This window comes from Pleurodeles waltl, chromosome 11 (genome assembly GCF_031143425.1).
Source record: "Pleurodeles waltl isolate 20211129_DDA chromosome 11, aPleWal1.hap1.20221129, whole genome shotgun sequence".
In the NCBI taxonomy this organism is placed as follows: Eukaryota; Metazoa; Chordata; class Amphibia; order Caudata; family Salamandridae; genus Pleurodeles; species Pleurodeles waltl.
In genome coordinates, this window is record NC_090450.1 from 52,672,065 (window position 1) to 52,689,295 (window position 17,231).

Below are 17,231 nucleotides of genomic sequence, written 5' to 3' on the forward strand. Positions count from 1 at the left end.
ACCTGAAGGTTCAATCTATGATTGTGGTTACAGTGTGGAGGTTACTGGAGATTATGGCCTTCTGCATGCCACTGACCCCAGATGCGAAGCTACACGTGAGACCGATCCAGGAAAGGATCCAGCACCAACAGTGGCGGGGAGTTGGGCGGATCTAGTGGTTGTCATGGAAAAAGTACAGGAGAAAATGTCAAGAGTGGAACAGAGAAAATATGACAGTAGGAGGGGGTGTAGTCACATGGGGTGGAGCTTGAAAAGCAGAGTCTGACAGACAATATGTACATATACTTTCAAAATGAATAAAGTTTTGGTAGTACAGAAAACCCAAATGACTGCGTTAAGTTTTATATCCTGACTTTGTTTTTCTCTAGACCATTCACTCTTAACATACAATGTCTACAAGTATGGACAATATAAGATTCCTACAAATAGCCCTCATTGTCTTAAATAACATCTCCTATACATTGATGTATACAATTGTGTGATTTATTGTATTTCCTGTGTACGATGTAAAGGGCTCGAACACCCTACACTGGAATGAGTACAATTATAAAAGAACTAAATAAAAAATAAACTAATAGATGCCACTTATAACATTTTTGTGTAAATATGCATCCAAACAGATAAATCGTACATTCTGACAGTGCCTGTTCATCTCCTACATAGGGGGGAGGGGGTTTGAACAAAGCCAAAAACCTGTCTCCAAGTCATAGTTTCCCTAAAGTACTTGTGAAGTGATAAGCTATGTACTGTGCCTACGTTCCTATACATTGCATTGGCGTCTAGGTCTTCGGTTCCATATGGCTCCCATCCAGGATGATAATTGAACAAAAGGAGAGCCAATGACCCTTTAAATGAGTCCTTATTTGTAACTGGCTGGAAGTGACAATAAGAAACCGCCCCCCTGTTTTCAGGTTATAGCACCCATGCAGACAACATGAGGGCCAGCCGAATTGTCATGAATCACTGGTCCAGAGGTATCCACAGTAGGAGTGTTGTATCCATGCCAGATTTTCAAAATACACATCAGATATATCCACATACATTAAAACCAAATGACTCTAATTTACATACTCGTTCCAAACATGTGGCATGACTGTACGTTAGGCACTCCCGAGCTCGATCTAAAAATGTGTGGGTGAGATGTACAATGTATTGTGAGGGACATTTAGTCACCTGTGTGCAAATCTATTTTGTAGATATTCGCAGGCTAAATCGCGGTCTCTAGATAGTAACGAAGAAGAGGATAAAACATGAACTGAGATACACTTGGATACTATATTTAGTACTCATCAAAAATAAATTCTATTCAAGATAGCGAGACAGAGCCTACAAATGCATAGAGAAGAGTTTTAAAACACTTATAATATGAGAATTAAAAAACAGTACTAATGCTCGCTGAAGTCTGCTAAGTCACCAGTTCTGGTGGCTCACCTGACTGACTCATCCACTTTAAGATCTGTGATTACCTTTATGGTCAGAGGTTCGAATCCCACCCCCCACTCATTCTTGTGAGGCCAATAAAAGGAGTATCAGCGAGTTGGGTAACAATAAACCTTTGATTCTTGTCATTAGCTCCGAAAGACCCTCTGGGGAGCACTGATGACGAATACCCTACTTAAATACTTACTATTCTGAGTCATGATAAAGTGTGCTCAATACACCACAGATAATTCACTTCGATTTCTTGTCACTGATTTTTAAATGGGGATATAGTCTACGCCATTAATACCTCGACTGTTTTCACACTGTGGGATAGGAGAGTCCCTACACTTAGAAATGTGACATGGGGCTGTTGTGCAATCAAGGAAACAGAGGAGAGTGTCCCTTGCATTGAGGGGACCCCCCCCATTTATTTATCTCACCTTAGCCTTAAAAAGGTTTGATTTTGCCCTTCGTCCACAGTGTGTATGCTAAAAAGTAAATACAGAAAAGTGAATTATAGTAAGCTGGCTAGCCATGGCAATACCTCTCCACGATGGAACATGATAAAAAAAACACAATATCTTCTCTGAGCCCTGGGCATTTATACCTGTGACTGTCGACAGCATGCATTATCCTCAATAGCAGAAGGAGGCTTTTATTAGATGAAGCATGTCCCTGGAGCCATGGAGTGTCTACTGCGGGCTTCCATTAGCACTGCTCGCTCTTTAAACATGACGTATCACCATCACTTTCTACTATAGCAACTGACATATGAAACAATCTCCGGGGAATGGGGTAATCATATTCTGTCTTTAGGCTGGTTCCTGCCTGTCTAAAGTTTTAGATGCTTTAAAACACGTTGTCTTGTTTATGGAGAAATGTGTGTTTGTTTCTTGTGTGTGGGGGGTCATATATGTGTGTGTGTGAGAGGGGGCACGAGTTTGTGTTTTCTACATTGGTAGTCACTACAGACTGGCCATTGTTTCTAGTGCTGCTGTAATACAGACTCCTATAGAAATCTAGAACCCAGAGCTGAGAGTGGCATATACATGTGGCAATATGACAACTAGTGTATATATTTGGGTGAATGCGTGCAGGAATCCGGATGATACGAAGATTGCATGTGTCCCAAGACACCTCTTGATCCCGCACCATAGTTCAAAATCCTAAGTGGTTTTCATTTTCACTTTTCCTGAAGTGTCACATAATCACAGTTTGTGTGTGAGGATGTGCCAAACAATAGCCCTCAAAAAGTCCACTTTTCAGTTTTACGATTGGTCTGAAATATTCCCACTCAAATACGGCTCAATCAATCAAAGAAGAATAAAATGAATGTTTGTGCCTTTTAGGTGTATGTGTTTGGATATTTCTGTGCATTAGCTTTATTTCTCTTGAGAAGCGCAAGTTTGAAGCTGAACAGGTTTTGTTTGCCATAAATATGAACATTTTTAATAGTCGTTAAGAAAATTGTTAATCGTTATTTTAAAATAAAATATGTTTAAATGTTTGTGAAAATATTAGTCATCTCTCTCTCTCTCTATATATATATATATATATATATATATATATATATATATATATATATATATATACACACACAGAGAGAGAGAGCTCCATAGGAAATCATATTTTTGCACCATCATTAACTTAGCCTCCTGTGACCAAATTTTACCATATTTGGGAAAGAGTCGTTGATTATTCTCAATTTTAACGTGCCAAATTTGGTGCATGTTTGTCTAAGGGGCTGAAAGAGTGGCCCAAATCCAGTGACTTTTCCCAACAGCAGATACCACACAGATAGAGATGAAAAGTGATGTTGGTTTCAAACCTCTCAGAAACTCTGAAGAGCATGAACATCAAACAAAACAGAGCAACAAAGTTGGTATGGGTGAAACACTCACTCTACTGATACACCCACTACATGGGAAAAGTTATGTTTGGTTTGAAAATTAAATGCACGTCTTTTTTAGCAAACTAAAATAAAACCCATAATTTAACTGTTTATGTATATATAGAGAGAGAGTTTTATGATTTTTGATTTAGGCTGATCAAGATACTGTCCACCAGCTTGTTTCTAAAACATTTACTCGCCTGACATTGCTACATTTTTATTCAAAATAAAGGCAGTAAAAAAAGGCAATAAGGAGTATGATGATCACGACGGTATGTGGGATCTAACAATACATTTTTCAGAATGATCACCACAGTAACACATTACACAATAAAGTCTGGGATTATATCTAAGATGATCCACCAGGAAGGAATTCCAAATCTTCAATCATACTGTGGCATTCAAGGAGTACATTATATGGTGCAATGCAACCTCACTACCCTAACAACATACCAACCAAGAATTATCTCAGTGTCGACCACTGTGTGAAAATATCTGTACCTTCCCACGATGAAAAAAAGTTACCATTTATATTTGTTGCCAGCCCAGCTACTTTGCCACACCATCATACAAATGGTTAAACAGTCGTCGGACATACTCACTTGATCTCTCATTCACATCCATTTTCCACCTTTTACAACCAATGGTGGTAGTTATGGTTGAGCTAGTATCTTAACCTGTGTATTTCATTTGCTGAGGATAGGTACTATATCCAGTATTGATGCGTGTCAGCATTAAAGATATATGTAGTTTTTCCTGTTGATTTATGGGGATGTGTACACAAACATTTGAAACACTTAAGTCTCTTATCAATATAATGTCATAAATGTGTTCCTCTGACACAAGAATGAGGTCAGCATATTTTGCTACATGGCCCACTCATGCTTTATGTAAGTTGTTACTGTAGGTGGAATTCTGGCATGGAAAATGAATTCCTTTGCTGTGGCCTCTGCATATAGGTATAAAGTAGGCGGAGGGATCATGGGGTGATCATCGTGTAGCCCTAAGAAGAGCGCACAGTTAAGTGTGGATCTAGGCCTACGACATGATGATTCCAGCTATTGGAAATGTGATCCTGCTGTTGCTTATTACTGTCATTTTCTGTTCTAGAATGAAAGCAAAAGAGGAGTTATCAACATGTGTTTGTTTTTTAAGAAATACCTATTGTTATATTTGAAGATATTAGGTAACTTGATCCTACCTTTGAAAGACGAAAGCAAGGCGAGACATTAAAAAGAGTGTTTACAAAGAAAGTCAAACATACCTTTCAGATGATCTTTAATTGTGTGCCTGCTTTACTGGGGAATTCTGTGATTCAGTACTTGCATGCTAAGTCTTACTCCCTTGTGTTTTTCCCTCCCACAGGCTGTAAATCTAGCTGGAGCAGGAGCATACAGTGACTATGTAACTTGCAAAACTCCATCATCTGTACCTGGTGTGGTTTCTACACTGTACGTTTCAGAAGATGAGCACACAGATGTCTGCTCCATTTTCCGATCAGTGTGCCTTGTATTGAATTGGGATGAACCATGCAACAATGGATCCAATATTACTTCATACAACATTGACTTAGGAGATACTTGTCTATCTGTAGGGAACAATACCCGTTATACCATTGAGGACTTGCTTCCAGAAACCACATATCAGTAAGTACTGTTTATATAAAGTTTGTGAGGGTAGCTCAGATATGTTTAATGTTGTAAACGTTATATGCACTCTTTTATGCAAATGAGTGGTTAAATTAGTTGTAGAATGTTGGTTGTATCCTCAATGCAAGTGTGAAATCAGTATCTTCCCCCTTCTGTACTACTGAATGTCGATATTAGGAATATCATCATGCACTAATACCGTGGACAGAATATCAGGGGACAGAATTCTGATGGGTAACTTCAGATAGAGTTAGTATAAATTTACTATTCTTAACTCCACATCTGTGCACCTTGAAGATTTACACATATTGTCAGGTCACAAATATGCTGAGCTATGTATAGAAAATCTAATATTAATTGCCCTCTGATATTTTCTCCTTTGATATTGTGTCCACTATGTTTGGTGCCATCAAGATTCCTACCTTAATGTTCTGGGAGCACACCCCCTTCAGTGTGTTATATGGAAAAATTTGTTAGATGGCTGCTTTCCTCTCACACAGTTCTTAGTGGGCGATGATACCCTCTAGAAAGCCTCCTATGTCCAGGAAGTCTGTCCAGATGTCATGACAAGTTCTGGCTTGTATTTTGAGTGCATAAGTGCAGCAATAAATGCTGTCTGACAAAGCAATTGAGTTAGCTTAAAATAATGGGTAATTGAAAGAGTTGATGATGTTTGTGCAAAGAAGAAAGAAACATAGAGCAGTTTCAGAGCAGCAGAAAGGTGGTTCTTCCACTCAAGTTCAAGTTTCCCATTGTCTCCTTACTCAGTTGTTTGTTACAGTTTCCTGTTGCAACATCTTAAGTAAGGAGCAGTATTTGATGACCTATAAGGACAAAGCTTCAGACAGCACAGGAGATAGTGAAAATATGTCTGTGATCATGAAATTCAGAGTGGAAAGACATCTTGGCTAGTATATATAAAATGTCAAAATGGGTTTTGGTTGAAATACCTTTATCCAATTTGTTTCCTCTTGTGTGTGTACCCATTGATATGTGTGTTTTATGTTGAGGACTATTATTACATTTCTATGGACTAGGTGGAAGGGCTCAAAGAATCTAACAGCCTGTTTATTTTGTTGTATTGTCTACCTGGCATGGGATGAACATCTCAAAGACTTCATGCACCTTAAGTCCTAGAACATCGTTGAATGTCTTTGTAGTGTTTCCCCTAGTCCATCAATAGGTCATTTCTGGGAGCGGTGCATTAGTTCTCTGCTTGCCACTGGAATGTCTACTGCTGTAATCTACATTTTTGTGGGATTTTCTTACACATCAGTTTCATCTTGACATTTGACATGGGTCAATTATATTGCTGATTGCCTCCTAATTTGTAGAAATTCCACCTGCTGCATTCATATATTTTCATGCAACTGTGTAGACACTCTACTTTTGCCTGAGATATATAATATAGTGAGAAGTGATTTGAAAGGTGGGGGTCTTCATGACCTGAAGTCCAGCATGTTTATACAAATTCTTTTTACTGACAGACGGATGATGTATCCACTGTAGATGAGATTTAGTGAGCCAGTTGCTCAAAGGCTGCAAACAGTTGTAACAAAATGAGAATCTTGGTGCATTTGTCATCTGCCTAATCTGTGTGCAAAAATCAAGAATGTGGATATAGGAATAACCAACTCTGTTCTTTGTGATGGTGTGAAGCCCACCGCGACTGGGTCTAAGCAACTGGTAATTGTGATCAACAACTGTTCTATGGAATCACATCCATAATTTTGGCTACAAAGGTAGCAACTCTTCCTGTGAGTCCTCTTATGCGTCTGTGTGAGCATCAGTTTGTTTGTGAACATCTGAGTGTGTACCTCACTCTGTGATCACTATTCGTATACATGGAGTGTGTGTGTGTTATCCTTTTTACGGCATGTCAGCCCACCCAAAAAAAGCAGTGCATTTAGTAACTGAATGGTAATTGCCCCGTAATCGTTGTTGCTACATACCTCATTTCTATCAAATGTGTCTAATCTGTGGTTTGCACGAAGGCACAATTATGCTAAAAATACTTCTTCCTTTAATGAAGTATATTATGCTTGAAAGCGGTTGACATGTCATTGTGTGATACTTACCCAGAAGTCACTCTATTAAATACCCACCACCCCGTGTATTCTTTTCTTACACAGCAACTCTATTCCAAGAACTGACCGACCTAGAAAGCTTTCCGTTAACCAATCCATCCCAAAATACAATACATTTGAGTCTGATGAGTACATTTGTTATGAGTAAAATGATGTTCTGGTGTTTTTACCAGTGCTGTATTGCTTTCAGTTTAACTACTTTTTGTTTGTGGTTTGGTACAATAAATGGTGAATGAATTTTTAGCATGTGAATGAATGAATTGTTTAGAGCAATGGTTCCCAAACTGTGGTTCGCGGACCCCTGGGGGTCCGCAAAGCCCCTTCAGGGGGTCCCCGACTGCTTGGAAAATTAAATAATATTAACAAATTAGGTACCCGCCTTCAGTAATGACTCAGTTGGGGGTCCCTGGATTCGAATTATGATTCAGTGGGGGGTCCCAGAGTTCCAGTAATGATAAAGTGGGTGACCACAGAAGTCAAAAGGTTGGGAACTACCGGTTTAGAGGGCAATGTGTTCTCATGGAAGTGTGCATGTGTCCCCTGCAGAAGTCTTTGGTTCAATTTTCATTTCATAGCTTAGCTTTCATAGTTCAGCTGCTTGGGAGCGATTGTTTTCACTTGCTGAAGATTCAGCAGCTTTGTGCTCATTCCTAAACCATATCAGCCTTTTTGTTGCCTAGATTTCCTTGCTATAAATGTTAATACTGAGCCAGGATATGGATTCTAAATGACAGGAGAAGCGGCCACGCGTTGTTCTTTGTTCACCACTTTGCACAGTACTGTTGCTTGAAACCTCCTAGTAATCAGGCCCATCTTTAATGTCAGCTTCTGGTGGGCGTAATTGTCGAATGTGGAATTTTCTTCAGTCATTCGCTTGCTTTGGTTTTCCATCTGCGAAGAAAAGCAAAACACCCCTTTTGAATATTGCAGTTCTGCTAATGGTTGATCAGGTTTCCAATTCATTTTACTGTAATTGCCAGGTTGACAGTCATTCAGCTGCTGATATCTGTTGCATGACGTACTTTTTTTCACTCTGAATAGCACTTGGCAAATTTACGTACGAAAATTAGCTGCTTTTTGCAAAGTCCTTAATCTTCAAGCCTTTTAAAGCAATTGTATCTTTTTTTTTCAATTCTCATTATTATGGCCATAGAGATTCTGACCCTTTAGGGGACAACGCAGAAATCTCTAAATCAGGCTGTTCACTTGCATGAAGTTAACTCTATTCTTGGAGAAAATATGAAAGAAGTTTTGAACTCCCTAATGCAAAACAACTACAGCGCAGCAGCTGCTCCTCCGCTATTGTGGAGGACCGACGCCGACCCCCTCAGCAGCAGCTGCAAAACCTTTACAAGGAAACAGTAATAAACTATGTTTATTAACGCTTTCTTGTAAAAGGGGCAGTGACATGGGCTGTGACGAGCCCCCTCAGTGCGCATGTATATTTAGCCGGCCGGCCGTCTTGGGCTGGCCAAATACACATGCGCACTAGGCTTTCTCCAACCCAGCAACGCAGGCACTGCGTTGCTGAGTTGGAGACAGCAGGCAGAGACTTCCACCCTAACTTGGAGCACAGCGCTCTGTCCAGTCCTAACTGCAAGCAGCACGAAAGCAGCATTAGGATAGGTCGCAGGGAACCTGTGCCTGCAGTCGAGGATCGGCGTGGCAAGAAAGTTTAAACAAAAACATTATTATATTTTCTTTTTTTTGTGTCCCCACCCCCCCCCCGGCCGCATTTTGCTCCATTTCCCTCCCACAGGCCGCCACCTCTACAGAGCCTTAAGTAATACATATACAGTTTAATACAGGAGTCTTCAAACTGGAGGGCAGGCCCCTGGAGGGGCCTTAAATGACATCAGGGGTGAACCAGGCTCTGGCAAAGAGAAGCATTATGCTCACAACTGGGCTTTGTTTCAACCCCAGAAAAAGGAGCAGCAGTTAACCACTCTGTAGCAGGATATCACTAACATGTTTTGAAATTTATAGCAGAACAGGGAGTTTGGTCAAAAGGGAATTGACTTAAAATACTCTTTAAAACCATCACCCAACCCCCCACTTCCAATAATCACACTGTGGATACTTTTACATCTTAATGAGGCTTGTTTGAGCAGAATAGTATGTTTGGTCACATGAATTAAAAAAAAAAAAACATTAATATAACTGCAATGTTTAAATACGAATTAGAAATAGGAATTTAAAAATTACTTGTTGATTTTAGAACATCACTCTAATACGACCAGTCAGTCAAAAATTGTGCTGTCTTGGTCCCTGTCTTCTCAAATTACTCTTTACTGAACAATTAAAAAAAATACACTTTTTCGAGGAAAGCCACCTTAGAGATTCCTTAAATGAGGGTAAAGTTTTACCTTTGCTCTTGCAATTACTGAATATTAACTAGCTGTGTACTGCCTAGAATTACATTAAAATAGGATAAAGTGGATCTATTTTCAGGCAGAGTCTCTTAATAATTGTATTTCACTAAAGATTACTACACTCTACACTCGTTAAACGGAGCTGCTAGTGCAAATTGCTAAAATTCATTCCTTCATTCCTTCATTCATTATTGGACTAGTGGTAACTGATCTGTTGGATGACCGAACTTACCCTGATCCTAGAGCTGAATTATGTTATTAGTGGTCACATATCTGATTGACAACATTCTCTTGTTATTGTGCCAATTGTATTCTATGACAAAATGTGCTTGTTGTTACATGAAGAGGGAGTTTTCATTTATGCCAAATATTTACATTATGGTAATTATAGGTAGCATTTGTTGTAACAATGTGACATGTGTATTTTAATTTTCATCCATTTCAGATGCAGACTTGGGTTATGATGGTATTTTGGACTGAGATACATAGCATGTGAATTATTACTAAATTTTCCTGCATGGAAATTGAAAGATGAGCATAGAATTGAAGTTGTCTCCAAATTGAGGAACATTGCTCCATAGCTGACAGTAGTGTTTGTACGAAACATAAAGCTCCCTTTTTGCCTCTAAGGGTTTGCCATATAAAGTGTTTTTTTTTCATAACTGATTCCTCCTCTTATTTAATTAATTTTATTTTTATAAGACCTTAACGCAATAAAACATTTCCTCTTGTTTGTTCTAACATGTGAATTTACTTCACAGTATCACCAAGAACTCCCACCTATAAGCTCACTCACTGCGGAGGATAATATTCTTATCAGACCACTGTGCACTCCTACAGGAGCGTGCACCAGTGGTGATTATAGGTACGCACTCAGCTCACATCAGTCATAGATCAAGTAAATCCCTGTGTGAATACTCCTTTCAGATCTCCACACCCTCCAGTAGGCCTTGCTTTACAAAAAAGTATACCTCAGTGAAGCTGGTCTCCACCTACGCTCAATCCCTCTGGAATCCTCAACTTGTAGAGATTAGGTTGATTAGAAACCATCTACCTTTGAAGAGGGCTTCTAGAATATTGATGCCTTAGCTCAATCTCAAATTAAATCCTGGAGTGCTAGTCCTCATAAACGCTGCCCAGTAAATGTAGTCTGACACTTGAGAAGATTTAGGGCGGGTATAGGGTTACTTTTGTGTGCGGAGTAAAGTAATAACTTGTTTATAATATGTAAGAGTTCATGCCACAGTTTTAAAACCTGCAAAATTGCAGGTGTTTATATTACTCAGTGTTACAACACACCAACTACTGACCTCGGAAAGATGAAACGGTGAGACAGTGTTACTGAGAGTCGTGAATGTACCGTGTGTGTCTCACAGACTATTGGGTTGTTTGCTCCTAACTTTCTGAACCTTCTTAACTCTGTTTTTTTTTTTTCTTCAAATTATTCTTCCTTTAGCTGTCGACTGTGTCAATGTTTCATACCGACACCTAAAGGCACTGTACGTCACCAGGCACGCGCGCCAGTAGACAGACCATCTTGTTGTGTACTGTGGGAAATGCCTAGGCTTGCAGACAGAAGCTCTCCTTTTCCTAGGAAGGCTTTTGAGCTGCAGAATATGCACGAATTTTATGGGAATATTCGTATCAAACTTTTCTCATGTCAGCAAGCTTCTGATTAATGGCAGTTTTTATTTTAAGGCACAAGTAGAACACTCGGCATTCGGCTGGAGAGCAACAATAAATTTATTTTTGCTTGAGCAGTTCATAATCCTCGGTAAACAACTGTTTGCAGTCAGAGAATAGCAAAGAGTGTGTAATATTTCAAAAGTTTTTGTGGTTCAGCTTGACCTGGTATACCAAGCGGTTTATGTTCAAAGAAGGGGTAATGGGGAAATCATCAATTAATGTTCCACAGAACTGTACAAAAGTAATTATCAACACATTATTTCTAGCAGAAGCTCTGTGCATGGGAGCAAGAAAATACTATATATATCATAAGCAAGGGTTTGGCATTCTAGATCTGTGGAGTAAGGGAAGGTAATGAATGAAGCAGTGTAACAGAACAGCCACATTTTGGTTACCTTTTATTATAAAAATGTCCTTCTTTTTTCTCATTGCACATGTCTATAATTATGCCCAGACTTGCAAAATGTTTGGTGCCTGTACTTTCCCCAGATCCAAGGGACCACATAGCAATGACACTGATGAGATTGTGTGCTACCTGTTGGCTGGGATCTGGATACCTGGTTTGGTATGGAAAATGCCTTCAAAGTGTACTTGACTCGGCGTGCTAGCTTGGGCAAGATTTTAAAGGCCTAGCTCAAAGAAGGTGTTTAAAACCTGGGATGTCATTAAACAATTGTTGAACCAATAAAGATTGACTGTTACTTGGACAAAGGAGCACAATATTTTAATGATAATATATATAATATATATATTCACTTAAAAAAACAAAGTTTACTGGGACGTTATAGTTAGGTTCTGAATTTACTCGTACAAAGCCATAGACATTCAGCAGTTATAGTTAGAATTATTTCAAGTAACTAACTCGCGCACTAAAGTAACTATAACTCACTCCCCGCCAAGCACAGTTTTTTATAGAATAATTTGAGTGCTAATGTTTCATTTAAAAGAACACAAGCACAGTCTGCTGTGCTTGTTTATAATTTTGCCGCTGGGTGGCCCAGATCATAGGGGCATTGTAGTCTTAAAGCCCATCAAACCTTAGCACGAGTTCGGGACTATTCACAAAGTATTCACACTTCTAGATATACACATTTGGATTTCCTTTAATACCTCAAAAACTAGTGAACAAATTTATGGATCGAAGCTGGAATATTGTCAATAATCAAGCTTGGAAAGAATCTTCTCATGCTGATTTTGATTCAGTGGAATCATGTGATGAGGCCTTGCTTCTGAAAAAAAAAAAATTATACTGGCATCAATTGCTTCTAAAGCATTGTCGGGTCTGAATCCCTGTGACGTCCCTAGTCAGTTGAGTGGCTCTTCATGGATGGAATTTCAAGAAGTGCCCTATTTTGATATTTGGGAAGATGTTGAAGTTGAATTTGGCTGTAGTTTTGGATCTTACTTTTAGTAGAAGAATTATTTTAATGTTGCTGGTGAAATTCCATAAACTGGGATTGGAGGCTGCTGACTTTTTTAAGGCCTATTTAAGGTCACTTTAAACACATTGGCTAGATGTTATGAATAGTATTTATTTGGTACCAGGAAAACAAGTGAGTAGCTATCACAGGCTCACCCGCTAGTGTTATAATGCTATCTTTTAAATTGTGCTTGTGATTGTTTTTTGCTAAGCCACACTCCCGTTGCTAAAAAAATAACAGTGTGGATCTGGAAAGATAGTCATTCACGTACCTGGTAGGTCTGTAGCAGTCTAATATTCCTAACTCTCCAACTCGCCCCAGATTTCTTACACTGCCTCCGGCCCCGCCCACTAAGTTGTACCAATTCCTCTCTCCTTCAGCCTATTTTCATCTGCAACCAGATAAGCACTGTTGGATACCAACCAAAAATCCTTTCTAAAAAAAGAGGATTCCTAAAGGCACCTTCTTCATTGCCTCTCTCATTCCTTCTAGTCCATTCTCCTGTCGCCACTAGCACTTTGGTCTGGCTTTAGACAAGCATAAAGCACTGGATAAGCAATGAATATAATGACACATCCCAATGTTGTCTGTTTGAATTGGTGACTGGACAAAAGGTGGTATGTGTGTGTGTGTGTGTGTGTGTGTGGCTATTAGTCTATGTTTGTAAGTGTATAATGGTCTACTGGTCTTTGTCCGTATGGGTGTTAGTCTGCCTGTACTTGGATGTCTGTTAGTATTTTGCTGTATGCATATGTGCATGTTTGGCATCTATGTAAATATGTGCAGGACTGTTGATTGTGTTAATTCGCTATACAAATGTCAACTCTTGATTTTTCTAGTGCTTATTTCCTCTTGGAATACAGGGTAGGTATTGCTCTCATAATTGCTTCAATATCCAGCATCTACTAAATTCACAAAAAGCTTAAATCAACTGAAAATCAACTGATTTTGGTATTACTGACATTTTTTACAGCTGTGATTTTTTTAATGATATCTTGTCCATTTATCAATATAATAAGTACTGGTGATCTATGGCTAATGAGGGCTTTACATGACTTTCTTTTGATTTTGTAGGATTAGGATCCAGGCGGTCAACGAAATTGGAGCTGGCTCATTCAGCCACAAGATAAAGGCAACAACAAGGCCGTTGCCTCCCCTACCTCCTAGATTGGAGTGTGTTGCGGCGGGGCCTCAGAGCCTAAAACTGAAGTGGGGAGACTGTCCTTCTAAGATTCAGGCTATTGAAGACATGATTTACATACTTCAAATAGAAGACCGAAATAAAAGGTAAAGTTATAGTTTAATTGCAGGGCTTTTATCAAATGTGCTGCTGTGTTGTCAGTCTAATGCTAAAGATCACCATGGCATTACTTTATAAATAATAAGGTACAATACTTCAGGTTAACACCAACTTGCAGTAGTGGTTCTAATTAATTTTTATGATTGCTTTGGATGCATTCTGTATAAAGTCTAATAATTATGGCTGTACTATACCTTTTATGTTAGTTGGCATCTGTCATTCATCTGGTGGTCTGTATGTCACTAGTACATCATGTAGACCACAAGATGAACGACTGATACTGATCAGCATGAAAGACACAAGGGTTCATTACACGGCCACTAGACCGCCAGACTGACAGATGGTAGTCGGACCACCGCCAATGCAGCAGTTCGAGTGCCACGTTATAACGCTGGCAGTCGAGCCACCATGGAAGCGCCTGCTCCACCAGGATCGGAGATCCCAGTTGTCTGAGCGCTGCAAGCAGCGCTGCCTTGGGGATTACGATCCCCTTCTCCACCAGCGACTTCATGATGGTAGCACCACCATGTAAATGCTGGTGGAGCACGGGTGCAGGGGGTTGCAGGGGGGCTCCTGCTCTGCCCATGCACTTGGCATGGGCAATGCAGGCCCCCTCCGGCCAGCAACCTCTCAATCTTTACTGTCTGCTTTGCAGACAGTGAACATTGCAAGGGTGCTGGTGCATGCTGCAGGCTACAGCATTGCTGCTGGGTTGATTACGAGCTGGAACAATGCTGTAGCCTGTTTCCCGCTAGGCCAGCCGGCGGAAACTCAGGTTTCCGCCAGCTGAACTAGCAGGAAGCTCTTAATGGGGCCAGTGGGGAAGTAGCCTGTGTGGCGGCTGTCTCCCCGTCGGAGGTTCGGCAGATGGTAAAAACTGTCTGCCGAACTCATAATGTTTTTATATTTGACTGTGATACGTTTTTCCCCAAACACCTCTTGATTTGATATGTACATAATCAACTTTGTTAAAACTTGCAGGGTTTATTCACAGCCTTACGATTGGAACGTGTCGTATGTATGTATGTATGTTTGTGTGTGTGTGTGTGTATATGTATATATATATATATATATATATATATATATATATATATATATATATATATATATATATAAACAACAGTCCTGTGGTCCTTCCAGCGTTTGCCTGACGAGGTTGGTGCTCAATAAATGGGCACAGGACCCATTTTATATCCACTCAAAAAGAAATTCAAAGTCTGGCACTCCATGCAATTCACTGGCTTTTGTTTGAATTTCTTTTTGAGTGGATATATGTACATTTATTTGAATCATGAAGGAACCACTTTTGGTCCTAAAACATCTGTACTGCAGCATACAATAATAATAAAATAGTCATCATAAAATCGTTTTGTCAAGTATCTTAAAAGATTTACATATTAAGAACACACCTAGCAATAACAAAGACCAATTTAAAATGTAAATACCACATCTTGTAAAAATTGTTCTCAAGTGCTCTCCCTACTTGCTCGGTTGGATTATTTCCTGGGTTTGAAGACCCCCTCTAGGGCAAAGAGTGCCCTTTGCAACAATCTAATGTGAGTATGCACTAATTTAGGCAATATGTGGAAAAACACACCAAACAGCCATAACTTTATTTTAAGCATCACTTCTCACTCTACCCTTCTCGCACACCAAAAGGAATAGTCTCCAACAATGGACATTTAATATATAATGGACATCATCATGAATCTTTTTAATAAAATGTGTAATGCTATTACAGTGGTAACGCAACATAGGTATTTGATCATACTTTATCATAGCTAATAAGAACACCAAAAATAAATATTTTTGACTCATCATCCTGTGTTTCTTCAAGGTAATGCAATTCCTTGTCAATGAAATCCCTGAGTTTTCCTATGAGTGTTACAATAGATGAAGCCGACAACAACAATACATCCTGAAAATATTCAATGCATTGTACAGCCCGCGGCTCTAACACACCTTCATTAATCCAATACTCTCATCATGGAATTGCTCCTGAAAGGTGCTTGCAGCTATACTGGTAGGGATTATCCCTTTGACTCACTGCTTCGTCAAAATATTGAGAATGTTAGACAGTGTTACCACACTCCTCCTTGACATCCATTGGCTTTCTGGAGCCAGAATTTACCTTTAAATCCTCAGCATCATTTGTTAAGGCATATTTTTCCTGCATCAGGCTTACTCTCAAGAGTCACTTGCTGTGGCAGGGGATTGTCACTCTACAAGGGGCAAATGTATTTCTTTATTCGGAACCTCACACCATGCCTTTAAAAGGAGTTCACTTAAATCTTGGCATACACTGCTGGAGAGCATTAGGACACTGCTACCACGTGCTTACCTTCTGTAAGACATAATACCAAGCTGACAAGCAAAAGAAGCCTAATGCTTGACAGACTTATTCAGAGTACATTGAGCTAATTTTACAGAAGAATGGTTTACTGCTCCAATATGGCCATGGACACTTTTAAGATACATTCTGAGCTTCAGACATAAGACACTTTGAATTCTCATCAGTTCCTCAGCAGGTTGTTACAAAACACTGGCAATGCATTTTCTCTAGACACTCAATGTTCATCTATCACCAATCGTTATCACCCATTATTGAAGTTTTGTCCAATTCATCTGAGATTTAACCCTCCTGAAGAACAGATGTCTTTCCAGTTTACTAAGTATTACCCCTTATTACCTGGCATTCAGTTTTCATACATTATACTTATAAAGTCCTAGAAAAAAACGATTTGAGTCTAGCTAAACAGTTTATCAAAACTATAATGGCTGGTAACATTATTACTATGCTGGTAGCAAAAGTTGAGCCTGTTTTCTGGCAGTTCTGGTAGATTCGATTTTGCATCCATATGCCTAAACCCTTGTCCTGCTTGGCTTATCTTCAGTTTTTGACTGCACTATGATGTCATTGATCAGACGCTGTGTTTGTTACCAGTCAATGGTGGAAGTGAGATTTATACCCTACTAGTCCTTAAAGTCTCTTGTGCATAACCCTAAGAATTTAGCTTTTTCACAAACACAGTTTACACATCTCTGTAGCTTTCTTCTGTCAGTGCATGCAGATGACACCCAGATAGTTGTGAATGTGGATGTCACCATAGAGAGTTTCTTATAAGGAATTTAAGTAATGGGTTCATGAATGTTCTTTAACAAATTTACATGAGAAGAAAGGATCTCTAGCTCTGTAAACTGTGACGCATTCATGAGCCAGCATCTTCAGCGAGCTTTGTTGGGACTTCTGCCTACACCACCCCCATTAGTGTACTCTATATGGGTCAAGCTTGATGGTGAAGTAACCTTGGCTCCAGAGACCAAATATTTTCTTCTTTGGATTTTGAGGAGACTCTTTTTTCTACTTCTTCACAGAGAATATGTTGTTCACCCTTAGGGCCTC

General features: G+C 39.4%; 1 protein-coding gene across 2 annotated transcripts in view; it reads left to right on the forward strand.

Moving 5' to 3' along the window:
* FNDC3B (fibronectin type III domain containing 3B) overlaps positions 1-17,231 on the forward strand; it is a 474,093-nt gene that overhangs the window by 403,613 nt on the left and 53,249 nt on the right. For both annotated transcript variants that reach the window (XM_069213040.1, XM_069213041.1), the window contains 2 exons: positions 4,679-4,959; positions 13,603-13,815. In XM_069213040.1, coding sequence (XP_069069141.1) covers positions 4,679-4,959; positions 13,603-13,815 — 494 coding nt within the window. The remainder of the gene's footprint in view (positions 1-4,678; positions 4,960-13,602; positions 13,816-17,231) is intronic.